The 25,012-nt window shown below is 34.9% G+C and overlaps 1 protein-coding gene across 11 annotated transcripts in view; it reads left to right on the forward strand.

The window, feature by feature from the left end:
* Neo1 (neogenin 1) overlaps positions 1-25,012 on the forward strand; it is a 205,334-nt gene that overhangs the window by 83,546 nt on the left and 96,776 nt on the right. For all 11 annotated transcript variants that reach the window (XM_004855517.4, XM_004855518.4, XM_004855511.4 and 8 more), the window contains exons 6-7: positions 16,970-17,124; positions 19,028-19,148. In XM_004855517.4, coding sequence (XP_004855574.1) covers positions 16,970-17,124; positions 19,028-19,148 — 276 coding nt within the window. The remainder of the gene's footprint in view (positions 1-16,969; positions 17,125-19,027; positions 19,149-25,012) is intronic.

Genomic DNA, 25,012 nt, shown 5'->3' on the forward strand with positions numbered 1-25,012 from the left:
TGCAAATCAAAACTTCAATGAGGTACTACTTCACACCTGTTAGGATGACTGTAATGAAAAGAGGGATAACAAATGATGGCAAGAATGCAGAAAAAAGGGAAGGGACCTTAAGAAGTATAAGTACAAGAGATCAGTTACACAATATGGTGACTGTTAATAACAGTGTAGAATATTATATACTTGAATATTGCTGAGTTGATTTTAAATGTTCTCACCACAAAAAATAAATGTGAAATAATAGAAATACTAATTAGTTTAATTTAGTCATTCTACAATATATACATAAGTCAGAACATCATGTCTTATACCATAAATATATACAAAGAAATTTACATGAGTTAACTTACTGGGAAATTAAAAACATTCAAAATACTTATATACCTCATGACATACTCTCAAAATATGAAAAGAAAAAATTGATAGAACTGTAAGGAATAGACAAAACTACAATCATAGTGATAGATTTAAAAAAATGTACTTCTGTAATTACTAGGTTGTGCATACCGAAACAAATACAAACAAAATAAAACTGTAAACAACTTACAGTACGGAAGAACTGAACAATACAATTAATAAATGACCTGATTTACATTTGTACAATATCGCACCATGAATAAAACCTATATTTTTGTAAGTGCCTGCGATATAGTTATCGCAAGCATGTGTGTGTGTGTGTATATATATATATATATATATTCATTCATTCTATCCCGATGTTAGAGCAAATCTTAAATTTCATAGAATTGAAATTCTATGGATTTGAGTACCGTGGAATTAAAGTTGGAACTAATTACAAATAAATAAATGACTTGGGCAGGGTAGAGGTAGTTTGAAGAGCTTTTAGTATTTGGAAATTAAATCACTTTGAAATAATCCACTAGTCAGAAAAGAAATTTAAAAAAAAGAAAAGAAATAACAATGAAATTAGAAAATAATATAAGCTAATTCAGAAATATATAGCCTGTGAAAATTTGTGGGATTTCTTTGAGGGAAATATATAGCCTAAGTACATGTGTTAGGAAAGAAAAAGTCAGAATCAATAATTTTAAATATTAATCTCAAAAAAGCTAAAAATAGCAAATTTAAACCAAAGAAAAAAGGAGAAAGGAAAAGTGACAAACACAAACAAGATTCAAGAGACAGTGTCAGCAAAGCCAAAAGTTGATTCTTTGCAAAGTATGTCATTGATAAATTGCTGATAAAACATATATAACTTGACAGGGGACTTTATCAACACCAGGGGTTTGCAAATTACAGCCCATAGACCACATCTTTCTGAATGCTTGTTTTTATATAGCCCTAAGTTAAAGATTGTTTAAAAACACTTTTTCTGACTACTTTTTTTTTTTTTTGGTACCGGGGATCGAACTTGGGACCTTGTGCTTCTGAGGTAAAAACACTTTTTAAATGGTGAATGGTGAAAAATCTCAGAAGAGTATTTTGTGATACCTGAAAAGTTTGTAAGATTCAAAATTTATCTTCCATAAATATTTATCAACCCTCAACCACCTTATTTATGTGTTGACTGGCTGCTTTCATGCTACAGCACAGGAGTTAAGGAGAGAGCAGAGACTCCCTGACTCACAAAGCCTAAAATGCCTACTGTCTGGCCCTTCATGAACTCCTACAGATCAGTAAGGTAAACAAAGGCATGAGAAAATAAGCCATGAGAAAATGGGCAAAAGACTTAAACAGCTACCTCACAGAAGATCTCCAGGTGGCTAGTATTTGAAAAAGTAATTACTCAGGCTCCAGAGTGATTAAAACAATAACAGCAACAACCACCACTACCAATACCACCATATTACAATCCTCCACTAGAATGGCTAAAATTGAAACAACTGACAATACGAGCTGTTGGTTAAAATGAGAAACACTGGAGACTAATGAATCTCTGATAGCAGTGTACACGTACACTGATGTAATTCTGTTTGGCAGACTGTTTTTCATTGCATGGAAAAATATCTTATAATACAATGGTATTCCTAGAAGTATACTTATCAGAAGCATGTAAATATATGCACCAAAACATGCACAATAATGTTCTTACCAGTTTTTTTCCACAGTAAATCAAAACTGAATAATTCAGATGTTCAATCCCACTTTAAACGTGGAATGGACAAATAGTATTCCAATTATAGAATGTCATATTATCCATATTAAAAATTGACAGATTACTACTACAGTCAACAACATGGATAAATCTTATAAACACCCTTGAAACAAAGGAGTAGAACACAACGAATAAATACAATATAATTCCATTTTCATAAAGTTCAGAAACATAAAACTATAGTTTTAGAAGTCAGGATAGTGATGATGGTTAGAAAAGGGCAAAGTGAATGTTGCAGTCAGCCTTTTGTTGTGTTAATGTTCTATTTCTAAATCTGAGGGGTTATAGTTAAAGCTGTGCTGTTTATGTGCATCATGTGAGATCTTTTTAAATTTACAGACAAGTCGTTATGTTTTACAAAAGCATGTGAAAAATTTTGTGTTGATTCCATAACTGAAAGTATTTGACATTTTCTGATGGAGGAAGTAGCTTATGAGAAATAAATGAATATATAAAGTCATACTTGTCTAACTTCTGTTATTTTTAAAGAAGTTACAGCTATAGGAAATGCCATAGTGAGTGTTAATGCAAAAAAGGTTATAGGATCATTCTTCATCTGTTAAATGTTTCAAATTCATTGTTTTATCATTAACTTCTGGGACTTGTACACATGCTGTGATGTGAATTAGTCTGTGGTGTATTTCCTGTCATCTCAGATTGTTGATAACAGTTAAAATGGGTCATGAGGTTTTTGCTTTATTTTTTAAAGCAGGTATTTTTCCTTTTAAAACAGTTGTGATTTGTCTGTGATACACATCTCCCTCCCTCCCTCCATCCAAAGAAGCTTTTCCATTTGTGTTTTATGGAACAAAATGATAACTTCCAAATTGGTCATCCTCTTGACATTGTCAATGCTTGTTACTACTGTAATCTCCAACTAAAGTTTTTAACTGTACCATCTTTCTTGATCCCTCAGCCTAAAGTCATTCTCTTTCTATTCTTCTTCTACTGTACTCCTCTCTAGCCATATTAAGACATCAATCTCTCCTTTTCTTCCAGTCTTCTTCATTAAAATCAGTCACAACATTATTAGAACTCTCAGTTCTTTTGGCCTCAAGGTAAAAAGCATATCTCTTATGCCATGTGTACAGAGCACATCCAGACTCTGCGTAGTCAGTATTGAAAAAGATGTTTACCGGGAAGACACCTCACAAGAGAGTGTCTCTACCCAGTGTAAGCACACTATGCTGTTGGACACCAATTTCCTCTCCCTGCACCTTCAACTACAACTTACTGATACACCTTCAAGATTGGTTTGCCCAACCTTCCTGTGAAGCTTTTAACAATTCCCTCAGCCTCGGGCATAATAAGTCTCTTAAAATAACTCTCTTTTAACTAGTAGTATGTTTCACTGATTGGTTTATGTGTCTGATTCCCCTACTATTAGACTATTACCAACAGGGACTGGTCTTAATAATTTGTTAATCAGAGATTGTTGTGTTAAGTCACTTTCTGTCACTGAAGACAAAATACCCAACACCTACAACTTAAAGGAGGAGAGGTTTATTTTTTGGTTTACAGTTTTCAGAGGTTTCAGTCCTCCAAGGCAGGAAGGGCATGGTGGCAGCCAGGAAGCAGAGAGAAAAGGGAGGAACCAAGGAGGGAGAGCTACACTTCCAAGTCATGTCCTCAAGTGATCCACCTCCAACCAGGCCCCGCCTCCTAACAGCAAGTCAGCTTTTGGAAGATGATTGGATTATGTGGGAGCCATAGTTGACTTGCTGTTAGGAGGTTGATCTGTTTGGAAGAGAGGGCATGACCTGGAAGAGTGAATCTCCTTCCCCAGCTCCTCCCTTCTCTCTCTGCTTCCTGAGGGCCATGGGATGAGCTGCTGTCCTCTGCCCAGGCCCTTCTTTTTGCCTTGGAGCCAACCAACTGTGGACTGAATCCTCCAAAATACATGAATCAAAATAAACTTCTCTTCCTTAAGTTGTGTTGGGTATTTTGTTTCAGCAATGGGAAAGTGAATAAGACAATTAACAGTAATCGAATGAAGGAAGCTTTGTGTTGAAATTTTTCAGTGTGCCACCTAGAATAATTTATTGTTTTTCGTTACTTAATCATTCATGTTTTCCTTTGTACTTCTTTTTTTCATAGACTTCTAATGTTAAAAAGAAAACAGATTAAAAGAAAATCTTATTATGAAAGTTTACTGTATTCTGGAGAAAGGTGAACCATTATCCTTTCTTAGATAATCGAAGTCATATTTTCCATGTTTATGTGCATGTATGCTCACAGACTACTTGATCATTTTTATTAATTCCTGTTCTTGACATTTTAAGGCCTTCCATAAGTGAACGTAAGACTTTTTTTTTAATGCTGAAACTAGAGGCTGGAGGTATATCTTAGTGGTAGAGCACTGCACAAAAATAAATTCCCACAATACATACAACAAAAATCCCTGAAACTATTAAAGGTGACCTTTCCTGTATATGGCCACATCTCTGCTGTTTAAAAACTTTTATACCCTTACTTGCTGTTATGATTTAAGTCTGCATGCATTGAATCTTTTTGTGTTTCATCCCAGCTCCACAGGATGCTCCCCTGCTTTGACTTGATAATGCTGTGTGATTCTGTTTTTCCTTTTATTTCTGTGTCCATTCCTTGTGTTTTTTCTTCATGAGCATCTTTTCTTCCATTTGCTCATTGAAGTATTAATAGTCTGCAAAGTTCATCTTGAGCCTACTACTCTTCACACTACATGCTTATGGTTTCAGGTATAATTCATATAATAGTAATTCCCGAAGTCCCAGACCAGACCTCTTACGGTGCATCAGACATTTCCTGTTGGGTGCCCCACAGGTACCTCAAAATTCACATGTCTAAAATTGAACTTCATATGCTTCCCTCAGAATCTTTTTCTCGTCTGATTTTTTGTGTCACAGTAGTAACTGCTTACCTGTTTACCTGCACTAGAAACATAGAAGTTTTATTCTTTTAAGTTTTAATATTTTATTTTACTCAGTATATCCAGAATATCCTATAATCAATTAAAATTATGAAGATATTTTATGTTCTTTTTTCATATTAAGTCTTAGAAATCCAATTTTACACTGGAGTACATCTAAATTTGAACTAGTGGCATTTAAAGTGCTTAATACCCACCCATGGCTATGGCTTCTTGGGCTACTGACTGAACTGGCCAGGACTGGGTATATCAGTCAGTGAACGCTGTGAGGAGGATAGAAATTATGAAAATAATAAAGTTAGGATTAAATTATAGCTCATTTGACAGCCTATGTAGCAATCACCACCTTTTCACTTTCTCTGTCTCAGCCTTTCTTTTCAAGGTCTCACTCTGTAACCCAGGATAGCCTTAAACTATGTAGCCCAAGATGGCCTTGAACTTATGGTCCTCCTGTCTCAGACTCCTGAGTATTAGAATAACAAGCTTGTGTCATCATGCCCTATCCTATTTTTTCTTTTTATTTAACATCTAATAGTTGTACATAGCTGTAATAATTGTACATAATTACAGCATACATTGATCAAAAAGTATGGAGAATGTTTAAATTAAAAAATTTATTACAGTAAAAGACACATTGACATTAACCACTTAGCAGTCCATGGAAATGTATAGTACAGTGGTATATAATGGAGACAAATTATAAATTGCATAAATGGCCAGCAATAGACACTGGTTAAATAAGTTATGATTTTTCTGCACATCAAAATACTATGCATCCAAGAAAAATCATGTATTAAAAGACTATTAAATGGCAAGATAAAACACTTTGAGCATATTAAATGAGAAAAAACAGGTTCCAAAGCAACATTTAAGAGTTAAGGTTTCTGTCATAAGGTTATAGTGTAAATTGAATCATTTCCTTTGATTTTCTTTTAAAAAATTACCTCAAACCAATTAGCAGGAAGCTTTATTTTTCTTCATTTTGAAACCTGCTCCCTGTAATTTTCAGAATACTAGATTTTTACTTATCTTGAAGGGATCATTCCCTCCAATCCCCCAGACTCCCAAGCATGGAGAGAACTGGAGTCTAAGTTCAATGAGTCCATGGCTGTCATTGCTTCTAAAGTAATTTAATTTCAAGAGCAACAGCTACCTGCTTGTGAAGCCCAGGCACATCTTTTGCTTATGCTCTCTCTAATGTTCTTCCTTCCACTCCTTGCCTGACTTTCTTCTGAAATCTCTGAAACTCTTGGCTCCTGCTTGCTCCTGTCTCTGGTATTTGTCCTCTCTCAACTGCTTTGCCCTAGGTGCTTTTTTTTGAGCATGTGCCTTGTATGTGTCTTTCTTGGTCTACCTATCACTTTTTTTTTTCTTTAAGTTTGTATCTTTCTACCCTACCAGACTACAGTTGCTTGCAGGGGGACTGGCTCTTGTCCCCTTTTGATTACAACAACCAAAGACTTCAGAACATATTCTCCTCATTTCTCCTTAAGATGTTGGACGGTAGCTTGTAATCCACTCTTATAGTATGTTATCTGTATCAAGAGGATTTCAGAATTTTTACTTCCTGAACTTTGTATTTTTAAGGCATTACTGTAAATTATATGTTTCATTGGATATGGGTTTTTTTTGTTTGTTTGTTTGGTACCGGGGATCGAACTCAGGTCCTTGAGCTTGCGCAGCAGGCAGCGAAACCACTGAGCTAAATCCCCGGCCCTGGATTTGTTTTATAATCCTGTACTGAGACCTGAATTGTTTTGGATTGGTTTGCAGTTCTTAGATTTTTTACTGCATCAGTGGTCATGTTAGCTTTCAGATAAATTCCACATTTTACAAGCTTTAAATAATTGTCTAATGTTTATGTAAATTCTCAACCACAGTAGGCTCATTTCCATAGTAACTAACCTTACCTTCAGAAGAGAACTTTCAGATATTCTACAAAGACCAGAATATCCATGTGAAATAAAATGAAATATGATCTGGGTCTCTTACTCATTAACTTCAGCTGTCTTCAGTCTGTTAATATAGTCCAGCCTTATTGTAAATCTGTATAGTATTTACTGTGTTTGATTAAACTGTATTTCTTTAACTTCAAAAGCCTGTTATCATTTCTGATCAAGAAAGCCATACCAGGAAGAATTTTAGTTATATTGTCAGTGTCTCATATTAATATATGTGCTGGCCGAAGTGAGCACTGTTAGTGTCTCATATTAAATATACTCAATCTCCTAAACTTCTCATTCTCTTTTTTAATGTTAGGTGTCTTCTTTCTTATTGAAGAAGTGTAGAATTAGGAATAGTAGAAATGGAACAGTTTTATGAACTTAAAAATGCCCTCCTCCCCTTTTTTTTTTTTTTTACCAAAAATTAAATTCAAAAACTCCAACATGAGCAATGGAGCGATTTTATCCTAGTGAAAAATACTGTCTGGGGCAGGCTTCTTTCTGGTTTTAAGTGTCTTCCCATATCTGCTGTCACCCCCTACTGTTGAGTGTTGATTGATTGTACTTTTAAATGAGCCTGGTTTACTCAGTTATGTTGTCTCACCCCATCAGGTCTTAACAAGAATCTTTTATCTCAATATAGCATGCTTACCCTCAGTTTATCTGAAAGCTAAATGCATTAAGTACTAATCTAAATTCCAAGAATAATTGACTGAAAGCTAAATGAATGTCTTTATTTTGCTTTTTCCCAACCTCTATTGTAATAATAACCAAGATTTTATGTACAGTATTGCTCTTTTTGTCCAAAGAAATCCCTTAGGTCATGAGTAACCAACCTTTTGACTTGCCTGGGTTCCATTGAGTGACAAAGAATTGTCTTGGGGTGTATTTTATAAAATATATAGTTAATATATTTAAGTAATAAAACTATTTTAACTTACTAAATTATTTTACAAAATAATGCAAGTCCAAGTTTGATGATTAAATAAGAAAACTTACCTGTCTGCTTAATAACAGTAAACACTTGTCTTCATAGGCACACACACATGTAGATAGATTGAAATATGATTACCAGTAATTACTGTGTTTTATTCAGTAAGTCTCAGGAGTGGGTTTTGATTGCACTGTGTGTGGCCAGTGCAGGAGGCAGAGTTGGCAATGCACCGTGCCCTCCCCTATACAGAGTTCCATTGTCCCCTCAGTCTGCACTAGAAGACAGTGCAATCAAGTCATGAAAAATATCACTTAAAATCACATAATCATGTTTGTGATTTTGCACAGCCAAATTGGCTTGGGTTTTATGCAGTGCTGAGGATCAAACCTAGGGGTTTGCATATGCTAGGCGCTGAGCTACAAATCCCAAGCCCCAGTTGGTGTTTTTTTGTTGTTGTTGTTTTTTTTGCCACACCGGGGATCGAACTCAGGACCTTGTGCTTGCAAGGCAAGTGCAGTGCCACTGAGCTAAATCCCCAGCCCCAACTTCTTGAATTCTTGGTGTCACATCATGAATCAGAAATAGCTCAAGAAAGGAATTTTTATGAGAAAGATCTAATTCAGAAATGATCACAGGCCTAAATTGTTCTCTTCTGTAGTTTTGAGGCAGAGTTTATATGGACAGAATTTAGCCTGTGGACTTTGAAATCCTAAGAAATGATCAGGATCAGCTTGATATTTCAGTGCCTCCTTCCTCCTCTGCTCTCTCCCTTCCCTCTTCCTCCTTCCCTCTCTTCCTCCTTTCCTTTTCCTTCCTACTCCTCTCTCCCTCTTTCTTCTGCCTTCTTTCCTCCCTTCCTCACTCCCTCCCTCTTTCTTTCTGTTTTTTGAGATAGGGCTTTGTGACATAATCCAGACAGGTTGACCTTAAACTGGTGATGTTATAAACTTTTGATCTTCCCACTCCAGCCTCCTGAGGGCTGAGATTATAGGCATGTGCCACCAGACCCAGCTAGCTAGTACAGGAAGAGTTGATCCTGATCTTTGCTAACCTTTGGTATCGGTCAGCTTTTCATCATCGGGACAAAATATGTGACACACAGAATTTAAGGAGGAGAGGTTTATTTTTGCTCGTGGTTTCATAGTTTAGTCTGTGATTGGCAAGCTCCAGTAGACATGGGATGGCAGAAAGGCAGCTGAAGAAAGCTGCTCGGCCCATTGCAACCAGGAAGCAGGGAGAGGAGCAGCCCCAGAGAGGAAGGAAATATAGACCACCGAAGTCAGGCCTCTGTGACCCACTCAGAAACACCTGCAAATATGCTTTACTGATCCCTTGGATGGCTTAAAGTCAATCAAGTTGACAATACAGTTTAACTGTCACACTAGTACTTTTTCTATTTCACAAATCCACTGAGAGAGCTGAAAGTCTCCAGTTTATATTTTCTTCTCAAATTCTTTTCTTAGGATTCAGAAAATAGTTGCTGCTGTATTTTTTAAAATTAGAACAGTTAGTGTAGTGAAATTATGAGCCAGGGCATAACCCATACTCTGTCACATTTACATACATATATATGTACATACATACATGCCTGACAAATTCTTTAAATATCTTTACTATTAAGAAAGTATTTTCACTTATATATTATGTCTTACATCCTTTTAAGGAAAAGTGATTTCCTACAAGATCACAAAACCTGAAAGCCCAGATTAAAAACCTAGAACTTCTGATTCCTAGTCAGTTACTCTTATTACAGTTTTTTACACTGGAATAGGGTTTTCATCATCCCCCAGTGGGTTTTAAACATGTTTAAATACTACGAATAGTAAGAAATGCATCATATGCTATAATCCATTATATATATGGCTTCATGTGTCTCTGAAACAAGTGTTCCAAAGTAATACCTACCCGAACTATGAGAAGCAGTTTATATCTGACCCCATCCCAGTCCCAGCTTTCCATACTTATAAAAATTGGTCACCTGACAAGGGGCTGAGAATAGTCCACTCTGGTTGAGAGGAGTATTTTGTCACTGACATTGTTTATCTTTGTTTTGTTTTGTTTTGGTACGGGGGATGGAACTGAGAACCTTGCGCTTGCAAGGCAGGCACAGTGCCATTGAGCTAAATCCCTGGTCTTGTTTATAATTGTTAATGCATACAGATAACAAAATGTAAGCCAACTGCATGTCATTTAATTATTATTTTTTTCAATTCAACAGTGTCCCCCTTCAGTGCCTGCACTAGAATTGGCCATGCTTACTGGACTGCCATTAATATGCCAGTGGGTCAACAATTTGAAAAACAAATTTTTTTCATTTTTATTGAATTCCTGAAGTTTATAATGAACAGAAAATCCAATAATTTATCAAACTTCTGAGAGCTAAAATGCTCATTTTCAGTTGCTGCATGGAATTTTCAAAATTCATATTTAATTTGAATATGGAAAAAGTATACAAAGATTTTCTGTGCTAGGCCAATTTGGAGAATTTCCATGACTGGTAAAGAGTGACAAATAAGTATGCCAGTTGGAGTTTGATATAGGGTACATATTTAAGAACAAGTTTTTCATCTTTGGAGATGAAGAATCAACTTAATGATTTACTTGTTTTGGTTGCATTATTATAATGAGATTACAAAGATGTTGCTCTGGAATATAAATTGATATTACAAAAACAACAGTTTTATCACTTTTTCAGGTTATAAGAACATTAATATTTCATACTCCACTCAAAAAAACCAGAGAATACTATAAAGTATAAAGAAAAAATGATAAAAGATACTTTCATTTTTACCTTCTAGAAATACTATTGCTGTTAACCTTATTTATAGTTTATATATTTCAAACAATTGTATAAACAAGTTTGTTTTTATAAAAATGAAATGATAACATTTATTGTTTATTTGCTTTTTTTTCCTGTTGTGTATCATGGATATATCTATGTCGGAGTGTGAGCATTTATATTGTATGTAGTGGCATTATAGCAGTGTCAGCAAACTTGTTCTTAAAGGACCAGCTAATAAATGCTTTACTCTTACAGGCCTTGCTATTGCTGTTGTAGCTACTCAGTTCTGCGATTGTAGCAGAAAAGCAGCCATAGACTGTACCTAAACTAATGAATGTAGCCACACTCCAGTAAAATTGTATTTACAAAAATAGATGAGATTTGATGGCCTCTGCTGTATTGTATTCCAGTGTGTTGATTTGTTTAACCTGTCTTCTGTTAATATTTAAGAATTTCTAGTGTTGCACTGCTGTGACACTGCTTTAGACATCCTTGTACATACACGTCTATCTGTACAGTTGTTTGGTTGTCTTTTTATTATTACTGTGGCTGTTTTGCTAAAGTAACAGATATTTGTATTTTTAGGTATTAACATGCCTTGCTAAATTGCCCTCCAGGAAGGTAGTATCATTTTCCTACTGACTAGTAGTGGAACAATTCTCATTTTTCCGCAACCTTCCTGTGTTGGTGTCATAAAGTTTTATAGCCTTTTAGATGGAATGGGAGAAAATAGATCTTATTTTGCTTTTTGATTGAATTGTTTTACTTATTAGGGAAATTTAACATCTTTCCAGATTCTAATTAATTTTTTTTTTTTTTTTTTGGTACCAGGGATTGAACTCGGGTCCTTGCGCTTGCGCAGCAGGCTCTTACTGACTTTTGTTTCCTTTGTTCATTCTTGTTTGACAATTTTTGAGTTGTCTTTTTATTGACTTGTAGACTATTTTAAAGTATTCTGAATATCAGTTCTTTGACACATGAATTGAAAATAGTTTTTTCATATATTTTAGTTGTCTTTTTGAAATGGCTTTGTTGAGGTATAATTGACATATATTGCACATACTTGAAGTGTACAATTTGATGGTTTATGTGTATATACTTAGGAAACTACCACCACAGTTGAGGTAGTTCACATATTCATCACTTTCAAGAAGTTTTTGAATCCCTCTTGCTAATCCTTCCCACCTACGACCTTTCATAGCCCATCTTCCAACCAGTGATCTCCTTTCTGTCATTATATATTAGTTTCCATATTCTAATATTTTATATACATGAAATCACACAGTTCCTCCACCCCACCTCCCTGTTTGTTTGGTCTGGCTTCTTCCACTCATCATACTTTTTCTGAGATTTAGCCATATCCATTTCATATATCAGCCCCACCCCCACCCCATTTTGCTGAGAAGTACTTCATTGTATAATATATCATAGTTGTATATGCATTCATCTCTTAGACATTTGGGTTATTTCCAATTTTTTTTTTTTTTTTGGTACCGGGGATTGAACTCTGGTCCCTGCACTTGCAGTGTGTTTCCAAATTTTGGTAAAATAAACCTACCATGAACATTCCTTTTGTCTTTAATTCTAAGGTATATTTTACTATAGAGAACAATTTCATTCCTTTATAATCAAACCTGTCAGTTTTTTCCTTCTAAAATTGGATCTTTCTTAGGCCACCCCACCCCCAAGTTAATAAACTTGTCATTCATTTTCTTCTTATACTTTTGTAGTTTATTTTTACGTTTTGGTCTTCATTCACCTGCATTTTATTTATTTATTTATTATTTGTTTATTTAAGATGAGGTCTCACTGTGCAGTTCAGGTTGTGCAGCCTTGGTTGATCTCAAACCATCTTCCTTCAGTTTCCTGAGTGCCCCAAAGCAGTGCTTATCAAACTTTAGTATAGTAGAGATCTTGTTAAAATGCTGATAGATCTGGGGTAGGGCAGAGGTTCTGTATTTCTCACAGGCTCTCATGCTGTTGTCTTGAACGACACTATAAATAAATAGAAAGGTTGTATGCTTCAGTTAGATATATCTCTCACCATATATTAAAATCAAAATGGATCATGGATCTAAACATTAAAACAAACTTTAAACCTTCTGGAAGACAAAATAGGTAAAACACTTGAAGGCATAGGAGTAGGAAAGGACTTTCTAAACAGAACCTCACTTGCACAGGAAACAGCATCAAGAATCAACAGATGGGATTATATTAGACTAAAGAGCTTGTGTACAGCAAAAGATTTGATCAGTAGAGTGAAGAGACAGAATGGGAAAAAAATTTTGCCAGCTACTCCTCAGATAGAGGACTAATATCTAGAATATACCTAGATATCAAGAACCTAAATATCAATTTGTGAATTACAGAGAAGTTTAAGAACATCACGTGTGTAGTTTAACACGAATGGAAAAAATTGTTTTGTTTTCTACTTAAAGAGCTTAATGAGAATTTCAGTGCTTAAGAATTTAAAATCAAACCATAGAATCTCCAACATTTCAGAATTAATGTAAATGAAAATTATTATCATAGCATAATAACCTTGAAACATTGATGTTGGCCCTATATTATTTTCTTTTTTAATTGAATGGTAATTTCCAGCATCATATAACTGATGGAATTAAGTGATGTTTCTGGTAAAAGAATTTTGCAAGTATAATATGTTTTAGTATTAAATTCGACTTTTCATTTAGCAATTAAAATTACTCGTAATGGTGATGGCATTAGAAATGATAGGGATATGTCAAAGAGAATTTGAAGGGTAATTATGTCTTTGGTAAGGAAATGCATAATCTTCCATTACAACACTTACTTTCTTATGGTAATTGACTCATTTGCTCTCTGGTTTTCAGTTTAATCTCCCAACCACAAACATCTGCTCTTAAATTGTGTTTAATTGGTGTGAATACTGTCTACGGAGTAGTTACAAATCCAGGGAACATTTTAAAGGCTTTATTTTATAATTCATGAAAGAGAGAAGTAAAATGATCGCTGTTTACATTTTTTTCTGGTAGTCTTTGAAAAATCAATTTATTAAAAGTGCATACCAAAATTAAATATATTCAGTTTTTTTAAAAGGATTTTTCTGTGTGTTTTCCAAAATTACTTAATCTGCCTTAGGGGGAGCTTCAGTCCTTGCGCTCAAGGAACATGTCAGTTCCTTGGAAACAGCGCTATCTTAGTTAAGAGAACAGGCTTTGAAGGTAGAAAAAAATTAGTATGTTACTATTTGTAATCTAAAGAAGAGAGATGGGGAAAATTTGTGTGTGCTTGTGTGTATGTGTGTATTTATAGATAAAGGGAATCCAGCATTTATCCTGCCATTCTATAAGAACTATGTTTTAAAGTAACCAGATAATTAAGAGTTATCTCAATAATGAATTAAGGGAATATAACCAATGGGGGATGTCTCTTTAGACAAAGAATGATAGAATAAGAATATTACTAATTTGTGTCTCTTAGTGGACAATGCTTGTCAGAGTCTGTTACATCACAAAAAGACAGTCATTTATAAACCTCCTGATGGAAGCACATGGAACTGCTTAGGAAGTAATCTTGAAAAAACCAAACAACAAGTTGACTGAGCTAACTCCATGTAACAGGATGAATTTGTTAAATACTATCATGGCCAACACAGTTGGCCAAAGATGGACTGCAGCTGACTACAGGACAAATGATGTGGTTTCTTAATAAATTGAAAGTAAAGATAAGATAAAAAAGGAACCCATGGATTAAAAGTAGTTTAAGGTAGCACCTTGTTTGGTCAGTTCAAATAAAGTAAATCAGTTTTAAAAACATAGGCCATTAATGCATTTGAGCAAAACTTATTTTTTTAAGAAATCTTTTTAGTGTACATCCAAAGCTAACAAAGCAGTTTTTTAAAAAATTGAGACTGTTGTACCTCAGTTACAGTGGACTCTTGATTTACGAACTCAATTGGTTCCCAAGGGCTGGTTGTAACTCAAGTTGGTTGTAAGTCAGTACAGCTGAGATCTGGATGTTTACTTGAGTACACGCTATAGATAACGAGAGGCAGATGAATCTTACATTAACCTAACTAACCCAAGTTCTTCATATGTCAAGCAAGTCATACATAACCTAAGCTGAGTCTGAATTTATCTGGGGGATGCGGACCTTAAGCAAACAGAAAAAATTTTGAGGAAATAAAGAATACTTGTTTTGCCAAATAAGGAAACATAATGTATAGTTTTAATTGTGGCTGTAGTCTTAAGAATAGCCAAATTCATGGAAAAAAAAAAACCAGTACCAAGAAACAAACCCACAAACATACATAGGATTTCATTGTTAAAACTTTCAGTTCAGTTGCTCTTATTGGAACTACTGAGTTTGCCATTTAGAAAAACATAAAGCTGGATAGTTACTTCAGTAAGTCTAGATTGTTTCATAGGAATACTGGAAGAAAATGTAAGTGAATATTGAATGAATATAGTACAGCAACAGGAAGGCCTTTGTTTGTAGTGTAAGAATAATGAAATACAGATGCCAGGATGAAAAAGAGCTATATATTTTACCAGATAAAAATTTAAAACTTTGATATGACAGTAAGTGCTGTAACTTAAAGAGAAAATTGTAAATAAGTATTGAGGGTGAGAATCCAAATTCTCTCAGAACTTGTTGGAGAGAGGTAGAAAGCCGCCTGCTGGGGTGATGATCTGACTGAACATTGAAAAATTAGAATTTTTTTAGGGCTTGAGACACATCAAGTCGTAGAAAGCTTGGCTAGCATGTGCAGGGCCTGTTCAGTCTCTAGCTCGAAAATGAAGTACCACTTAAAATCGCACCAAATTTCTTACAGATGTATCCCTAACAAAGTATAAATAAGATTCGTTATTGAAATCTACAAAACATTGATGAAAGAAATCAAAGATCTAAATAATTGGAGAAACTATGTTGATAGAAAGGAAGACTTCATATTGTTAAGATGTCAAGTTGCTACAAATTTAGCACAGTCTCCCATCAAAATTCCAGCAGGTGGGGCACATTTTAGCTTACTCATAAAGACAGCTGCTGTTTTCATCATTGTTATTCTGTGGAACTAGTCCACAGGGAAGCTGGCTGATTTGTGATATAGGGGGGTTCCTTGTCATGTGAAATTTTCAAGCAGGGATCCTTTGACAAGGATGTAATAGAGGAAATTATTAACATTAAATAAGTTAGGCTAAATGATTATTTCAACCTTCTAAGCAAAATTCTTATGAATCTATTATTTGTAAGTTAGCTGTTTACATCTTTGGGGTAAGAGGAAAGGGAGATATTAGAGTGTTCAAAGTTTTTCAATTACATTTACCTTTTCCCCAAACATCTCTCACTTTAAAAACCATTTCATATGATAAATAATGTTACTAATAGGAATGTGTTGTGTGAGTATTTAATGCCTTTAATATGAAGATACTTTTGTTACTATTCATCAGGCTAACTGAAAGGTAAGATTATGGCAGTCTTTTCACCTCTTCAAATATTAATTATAGCTTTTTTGTCTTTTTAAAAATTTTATTTTTATTAGTATATGTTTGCAATACCTAATGATTACATTCATGGTGGGGGAATTGGTACATGTATATAACACATGTCAATTCTTTTTCTTCTTCCCTCCAACCCCACCTTTTTTTTGCCAGTGTCAGATTCATTTATTTATCTTATAAGTCCTTATGAAGTTAAGTAACTATCATACATACAGATTAACAGCCAGATTAATTATGGCTTTTTCAAATTTTTCAATTGGTATATATCTTAGGAAAATAGTTTTTAATATACATTTTTGGACAGCTTGTAATATTCATATTTTCAGTTTCTTCAATATGGTCAATCTAGTAAATATTTTTCAATAAGTAACTGGAGAAACTTAGTTATGTCAGAAAATTAATTTTGCAAGATAATTGTTTCCTAACATGAATTTTTTTGGTACTGGGGATCGAACTCAGGACCTAGCGCTTGCAAGGCAGGTGGCAGCACCACTGAGCTAAATCTTTGGCCCCTGAACATGGTTTGGGGGGGGTGGGTGGGTACTGGGGATCAAACTTGGGACCTTGTGCTTGTGAGGCAGGTGGCAGCACCACTGAGCTAAATTCCCGGCCCCTAACATGTATTTTTAACATATATTTGTTGTATGCTTTTGTAAAAATGTGCAAGAGCTTAAATAATCAGTAAAAATCATGTGATGTTTGAAATATAAATAGCTACCTTTTTATTTTCATTATATCTTAATTGGTTGAAATTTCAATAGTTACCTATTTTCTTTTCATTGATATCTTAATTTTTTTTTTTAAAGCTCAGCCTGAATTCCTGAAACAACCTGCTAATATATATGCGCATGAATCCATGGATATTATATTTGAATGCGAAGTGACTGGAAAGCCAACCCCAACTGTGAAGTGGGTCAAGAATGGGGATATGGTTATTCCAAGTGATTACTTTAAGATTGTAGTAAGTATTTTTCAAAGAAGTATTTTATTTTGAACTTTTGAATGTTTTAAAATATTATCACCAAAAGATCAGTTTTCTTATGTATGCTGCTTTATGTTCTAGAAATGAATGAAAAAATAGAAACTTATAGAAGAGGTCACATAGAATATACTTCTGTATTGACTGATAAGAAAGCTGAGCCTAGAAATATTTTTGTAGCTTGAGTTGAAATCACATAGCAAATTAGTGGTTAAACTAAACTTAAGAGTTCATCAATAGTCTGGTACTATTAAACACAGCTTTTTCTATTTCCTGGGAAATAATTGGTATACGTGTGTGTGTGTGTGTGTGTGTGTGTGTGTGTGTGTGTGTGTGTGTGTGTGTGTGTGTATTCCTTTTTTTTTTTTTTAGGTACCGGGGATCGAACTCAGGTTCTTGTGCTTGCGCAGCAGGCGGCAAAACTACTGAGCTAAATCCCCGGCCCCCTGTGTGTGTATTCTTACTTGTCTTTACAACTCTTTATTCAAAGAGCAGAAATCTGTCCCATGAAGTGTGGAAAGATGAGCCTTTTGAAAAACCTATCAATTGATTATACAACAAACCTTATAAAATGTAATAAAAAACATATGCTGATGTCCAGACTCTTCAAAGTAAGGATTACCCAGTATGAGGCAATTGTTGTGACAATAGGTAAAGATTCTTTAAAGAAGTAAATGCATTGTTATGTGGTGAATTATTTTTTTAAAAGTATATATATGAAAAAATGTTATGTATTTAAGAAATGTTAAGCTGGGTACGATTGCACCTGCCTCCCAAGTGTAATCCCAGAACTCAGGAGGCAGACACAGGAGGATCACCATGAGTTAGTTCATGGCTGGCCTGGATTACATATAGAGACCCCGTCCCACTCAGCCATAAATTTTCACTTTATACAGATTAAACACTTAGTAAATATTATCTAACATTCTAATAATAGAGCCAGGTGTGGTGGCACACGCCTATTATATTAGCACTTGAGAGGCTGAGACAGAAGGATCACTGTGAGTTTGAGGCCAGCCTTGGCCATGTAGTGAGTTTAAGACCAGTATGAACTACACAGTAAGACCTTGTCTCACACCCCACCAATTCTAATAATAGAATTAGTATCTAAGTTTTAGTGATAAGTATTAATAACATACCTTAAGATCTAAACAAAACATTCATAAAGAAGTAATTATGGTTGGTGAAGACTTACTGTCTCGTTACAAATGTGTCATGGAAGTAATTCATTTTTAGTAGGTGTGTTTTCTTTGTTTTTGAAAGTAACCTATATGTATTAAGTATTATAAAGCAATCTGTTAGGATTAAATTATCATTTTTACTTTATCATGTTCCCACATTATTTTAAAAATTTAAATCATTTTTATTATACCAATAGCAATAGTTGACATTCATGCAGTACTTTATACTTTAGAAAACATATATTTACAAATTCACTTAATTTATTATAGTTTAATCTATTAGAATTATTGATATTATAGATAATCTTAAGAAAATAATACTTTAAATTGAGAATACTTTAAATTTAATAATTTAATAATACTTTAAATTTAATTCAGACTTCACCATAGTCACATTGTATTGCTTGCCAGGTATTTTTCCAAGAAAAGGTGTAAATGACTTTGCAAGCAAAAGTGAAGATATGACTTTCATGTTTGTTAAATTCTTTATTGTTTGTGACAGTATGTAGTATTCTGGGCAGTTAAGTCAATACTTTGTCAATGCTTTAATATAAAATTGTGTTAGCAGGTATGTAAGTAGGTAATCAGTAATTGAGTCATAAAATTTTACTTGTTTTTCTTTCCCAAAAAGAACATATCCTGAGATTTTGAACTTATATTTATCAATTAAATCATAAAATTTTATGTATGTTTTTCTTCCTTAGAAGGAACATAATCTTCAAGTTTTGGGTCTGGTGAAGTCAGATGAAGGGTTCTATCAATGTATTGCTGAGAATGATGTTGGAAATGCGCAAGCTGGAGCCCAGCTGATAATCCTTGAACATGGTAAGAGGGGCCAAGCAGTCAGACAAAGAAGGCTAACTGTGATCATGCTAGGGTTCCTCTGATGGTTAGCTTGTTTGTAAAGGCCAAGATATAGCATGACTAAAAGAAAAAGAATCACACTCTAAATTATTTCCATCACTTAAAATTACCTGGGAACACAATTACAGATAATGTTGAAAAGAAATTAGCATTAAGAAACACTGAATAATTATAATCTTAACACAAATGAGTAGTTGTCAGAATTCAATCACTTTAATCTCATAATTGTATTTCTGCCCTATAAAGAAAAATACTGTAATGTTTATTTTGCATTGAACTTTTTTTAGTTTTTCAAAATAAAATTAACTTGCCTTTTGTGATTATCACCCAGAAATCCCCGTGTATATTATAAAAAATTCAGACAACCTTGAAAAGAATTTCCCTATGTATCAGTAAGAGTCAAATCAAGAGAAACTATTGTTATTTCAACAGGAAAAACTTAAGGAATTATTAATTATAATAATTGGCTTGGAGTAAAGGTTGGCTAGTAAGAAGTAAAGAGAAGGGCTGGGGATTTATTTAGCTCAGTGGTACCACACCTGCCTTGCAAGCACAAGGTCCCGAGTTCGATCCTCAGTTACCACCCCCTCCAAGAAAAACTGCGTCTGTACAGAAGTAAAGAGAACTCTAAAAACTGTAAAATTCACAGATACAAGGAGCCCCTAGGTCTGATTCAGAGTGCTCAGGAGAGAAGCCCTTCCTAGGGCTGAGATCTACACATTGTTGGAGAGGCTGTGGCTGTGCTGCACTAGATGGCAGAAAAGCTGATACGGTGCTTTGCTGTTGAAACTTGGTCAGAATTCACTCTCTAGGATCTGAGGAAAACTTTCATAGGAAGGTATCTCAGCAGAGGCTGCAAAATTGCCTGAGGTTTGGGTGTTAGGGAAAGCTGTTGGTACAGGAGCTCACCAAGGCAGGGGACTGGAACCAGGAAGGAAACCCCTTCCATGTATCTCCAGTGCCCTGTACTGATAACATTAACACGTGTGCCAGCTGGCAATGGATAGGACCCAGCTGCATTTATATAGAGCAGGCGATGAAATCTGAATTAGAACCCCAGAGGCAGTAAATTGATAACTGGAGCATACACCAAATACTTCCACCTAGGGGTACTGCATAGGAACACACATATATAGTTATATGATTTTATAACCTTTTGCTTTCTTCCAACAATATGCTATGGATCTCTTTCCATGTCAACAAATACACATTTGCAATTTATCACAATGTTTGTATCAACAATGTTGACTTACTGTTCATTGTTGAATAATACATATGCACACTTTGTTCTATATAACTGTTCTATATAACTTAAATTGTCTCCTGTTTTTTGTTGTTAAGAACAATAGTGGGAGGCTGAGGTAGGAACATCACAAATTTGAGCCCAGCCTGGGCAATTTAGTGGCTTAGAAAGACCCTGTATAAGAATTTAAAGAGGGCTGGGGATAGAGCTTGGGGGCAAAGGCCCTGGGTTCCATCCTTAGTGTCACACCCCCAGTATGTTTGTGTTCAGGATTATCATTATAAATCTAACTCTGAAGAACAAAAGGAGTCTATTCTGAAAGTATTAAAATATTAATTGGACTTTCCTCTGAAAAAGCTGACAGTACTGTGTTGAACATTTTTATATGATTACTAAAAATTGGATTGTTGGATAACAGTTAATAGTTGTGTTAAATTGATAAAGGTAACCATTGGCTGTATTATTTATTTACCTCTTTTTTTTAGCAACTAAAGCATTTTTCAAGAATGCATAAAAAATGCCACCGTAAGGCTTTTTGTTTGTTTGTTTTGGGGATTAAACTCGAGACCTTGCGCTTGTGAGGCAGGCGGTGGAACCACTGAGCTAAATCCCTGGCCCAAAAATGCCACTTTAGACTTGTGATCTTTTATACTAGTCAGTTATGATCAGGTACCAGCATGGTTCCCAGAACAATTTCTCTGACAACTGTCACTTGGCCAAGTGTGCTTGTCAGCAAAGATAGCTCCTACTCTGGCTTTTTATTTAGGATTTTTACATGCTACTTTTGAAAATATACTTGAGTACTGTTATATGATATAAAATATTAGAACTGCCTTTTTCTGGGTGTGCTTGCCTGTGATTATACTCTTGTTCACTGGAAATTATTTCAGGGTTAGTAGAAACATGTCACTTTCCCATCTTGGCAAAATGGCTGAATATAATTACCAAATAAAGAACTAGTGCAAGCTGTAGGCTGTAGGATAGATGGGCTTTTTTTTTTTTTTTTTACACTAATGGCGCTTTGTAAACTTTGTGGCTATGTTGGGATGTATTTATGTGGAACTAAGCAGAGGGATTTTAGTATGCTTGTGTTAAAGATTATCATCATAAATCTAACTCTGAAGAAGAAATCTAACTCTGAAAGTATAAAAATGGTCCCTAAATTAATGCTAATTGGGCTTTCCTCTGAAAACACTTGGATGGTATAAAAATTACAGTCATAGTGTGTATGATTCTTTTTCAGAACAGCATTTCACAGGCTGGTGAATTTTTTAGTGACCTTTATTGAGGATGCTTAAGATATACAGAGGTTATAAGAAGGAAGGTGTCATTGATTTTGTTTTCTGTTTTGCTTGTGACACAGGGGCTCACTACGCTGTCCAGACTTATCTTGAATCTCTAGGTTCATGTGGTCCCCCCAGTTTAGCTTCCCAAGTGCTGGAACTGCAGGCGTGCACCATCATGCCTCTGTTTTGCTATTTTATTTTAATGTGCAAGATAAATATTTATATGGGAAAGCTAAAAGATAGAACATAGTAATTTATAATATCCAATCTCTGCCTTTCTAGGGTTTGTAATAATCATAAAGGATGTAAGAGATTTATACTTTAATACAGTCCAAATGAGGTGTTTGAGTTTTTGTGTTTTTGCAGTACTGAGGATTGAACTCAGGGCCTTCTTACAGAGCTACATTTTTTATTTTTATTTTTTAATTTTTTACTTATTTTATATTTTTGTATTTTTCATTTTGATACAAGGTCTTGCTAAGTCACTAAGTTGCCCAGGCTGGGCTTGAACTTGAGATCTTCCTGCTTCAGTCTCCCAGAATGCTGGGATTACACATCTGTGCCACTGTGCCTAGGCTAAATGAGGGTTATTTTTATGCTGCAAGTAAAGCAGCGTGCACTGCAGAAAAGAGATTCAGTCTGTGTGATCAGGGAATTTTTTTGATGTAAGATGCCCCCTTTGTAATAGGCCTTAAAAGATAGGATTTCCAGATATTGATCAAAAAGAAAATCTGGATCAGACTGGAAAAAGAATACAGTACTTACTCCTGAAGGAAGGTGGCAGGATAGGATCATATTGCTAATGGATATGCATGACTCTAAGGTCAAAACAGTGGTGTAGTAAGACAGTCTGATGGTAAATCCAAGTTTAATTAGAGGAAGGCAGAGTCCAGGCTGGCTGAAAGAATGATGTTATGGGACTAGTATGATATGATGAGTATATATATCAGAGAAATGGGAAAAATCCTTGTAAAGAGATTAGTAATGATTTATCTGATTCAGGCCTGAATTAAACATTGTTAATTAAATAATTAAACATTGTTGTAGAAAAGTGAGATATACCTACCTCCAAGGTTTTGTTTGGATTGCTGGAAAAAGGACGATGCCTTTACAAACATAGAAAAGGAAGGTGAATTGGAGAAGGGGATTTCTACTCAGGATGTAGTGTGCAGAGAACATCTCCTTCTCAGCATAAGAGAAAACTTGATAAACTAGAAAATCATAACTTTTCTTGAGTCTACCAGAGAATTGAGCTTGCATGGCAGCCAAATAATGTAAATTCCAAAAAAAGACAACCCCTCACCCGAAACCCCAAGGAATGAGTCGCAAATTTTTTTACCTTTGACTCAACACAGGAGAAAGAGATGGCTACCATAAAAGTGGCAGGGGGGGAAAAAAATCCAAATTTTAAAATAATTGTTAAAGGCCACATATGGCCTAGTTTGTGACATCTGCCATCTCATATTCAAAGGACGTTCCTACTTGTTTGTAAATGCTTTTCTTTCTGGCTCCTCAGGGTACTCCAGATTGAGAGAGGGCAGAGCAGAAAATTAGAAAATCTCTCTGTGGTTTAGAGATGAAGGAGGCATTCTGTCCAACTGGGAGATAGGAACAAAGCTCCTTGCATTTATTCACATCTTTCTTGAAGTCTCACACCAGTGAGGAAAGGGAAAAAAACCTTATTTCATAAGTTTCTGCAGGGAGATTAGAAGCCAAACTCCTGCTGCTGTGAGTCATAGAAACCCTCTGTATACAGGATACAAGCAAAAACTCATTGCTTCTGGGGAAAGTATGGAAGAGAAAGGAGTACAGAACATCATTTTATGCTCTAGAATCCTGTACCAGTACCAAAAAGCGTTCATTTACTCCTTGAGGAGCCAGAAACTCCCACCCAAGATCAACAGAAATACAACGCAGATTTTAGCTGCCATAGGAAGAAAGCTACAGGCCTAAGACTGAGGCTGGACTAGGACAGTGGACAGTAGTATCTTCCCCAGCCATGATCCTAGCAACAGTTCACAAATACTCTGCTTTGGGAAGGTCAAGAGCATCCAGGGAAATCCCTGTGGTAATGGTTGAACACTGACAGGAAAGCAGAAACAAACATAAAAAAACCTTTGGCTTCTATGCAGAAGAGTCCACCAGTAGAGGAATTTGAAATCTATGTAACGGTATCAGTTCCTGATTAGATGGGCTAAACTCCTCCATCACACTAATATTTTGGCAGAAAAACAGGCCTTACAGTGTCCACATGTTAATAATACTGCTGTTCATCAGTCACTCAAAATTAGTAGATTCAAAAAAAAGAAAAGGAAAAAAGCCCAGTAATGGTTAAGAGAAAAAGCAATCAACAGAACTAAATTCAACTTTTGTGACTTCTTTATATAAAGGTATTAGAAAGATATTCTTAGAAAGTATACTATCCACATGCTATTTCTTATATACCTTTCTTTTAAAAATTACTTGTTAATGTATTCCTAAAGAATACAAGATGGATCAAAACCAAGAGCTCAAAAACAATATTACCTTAATATGATCAAGCAGTCATATTCCTTGGTACTTAGCCAAATGAGTTGAAAAGTTATATCTACACAAAACCTGCGTACACATTTATATCAGCTTTATTTCTTTTTTCTTTTTTTTTTTGTACTGGGATTGAACTCAGGACCTTGCGCTTGCCAGGTAGGCACAGCGCCACTGAGCTAAATCCTGGGCCCTATCAGCTTTATTTCTAACCAAACTTGAAGCAACCAAGATGTCTTTCATTATATGAATGGATAAACTTTGGTACATCCATAAAATAAAATGTTATTCACCAAATAGTATCTAAAATGGGACACAGGCAGGCTGTGTAACATAACTAAATTAGAGTCTCTTTAGCAAAATAACAAGAAAAGAGTAAAACAAATATATGAATAAGAAATGACTAAGAATTTTAAAAATGAATGAGGTCAAACCATAAGTCCAAAAAGCAGCTCAAACAACTGAGAAGGCTAAATACCAATGTAGTAAGAATGATGATAATAAGTTAAAATATACACCATAGTCAGACTACTGGAAACCAAGCCTGAGAAAGTCTTGAAAACAACAGAAAAAAAAAAATTTTTTTTTAAAGACACTTACCATACAGAGGAGCAAAGATGAGACTCCCAGTAGAATTTTTGTCTTAAATAATACAAACCAGAAAATAATGGAGCAACATTTTAAAAAGACCCTGTCTCAAAATTTTAAAAAAGCACTGAGAATGTAGTGCAGTACAAAGGCCCTGGATTCAACAATGGGAGAAAAAAAGAACA

Source organism: Heterocephalus glaber, unplaced genomic scaffold, assembly GCF_053883595.1.
Source record: "Heterocephalus glaber isolate CG9 unplaced genomic scaffold, H.glaber_assembly_v1.0 deba00001689, whole genome shotgun sequence".
In the NCBI taxonomy this organism is placed as follows: Eukaryota; Metazoa; Chordata; class Mammalia; order Rodentia; family Bathyergidae; genus Heterocephalus; species Heterocephalus glaber.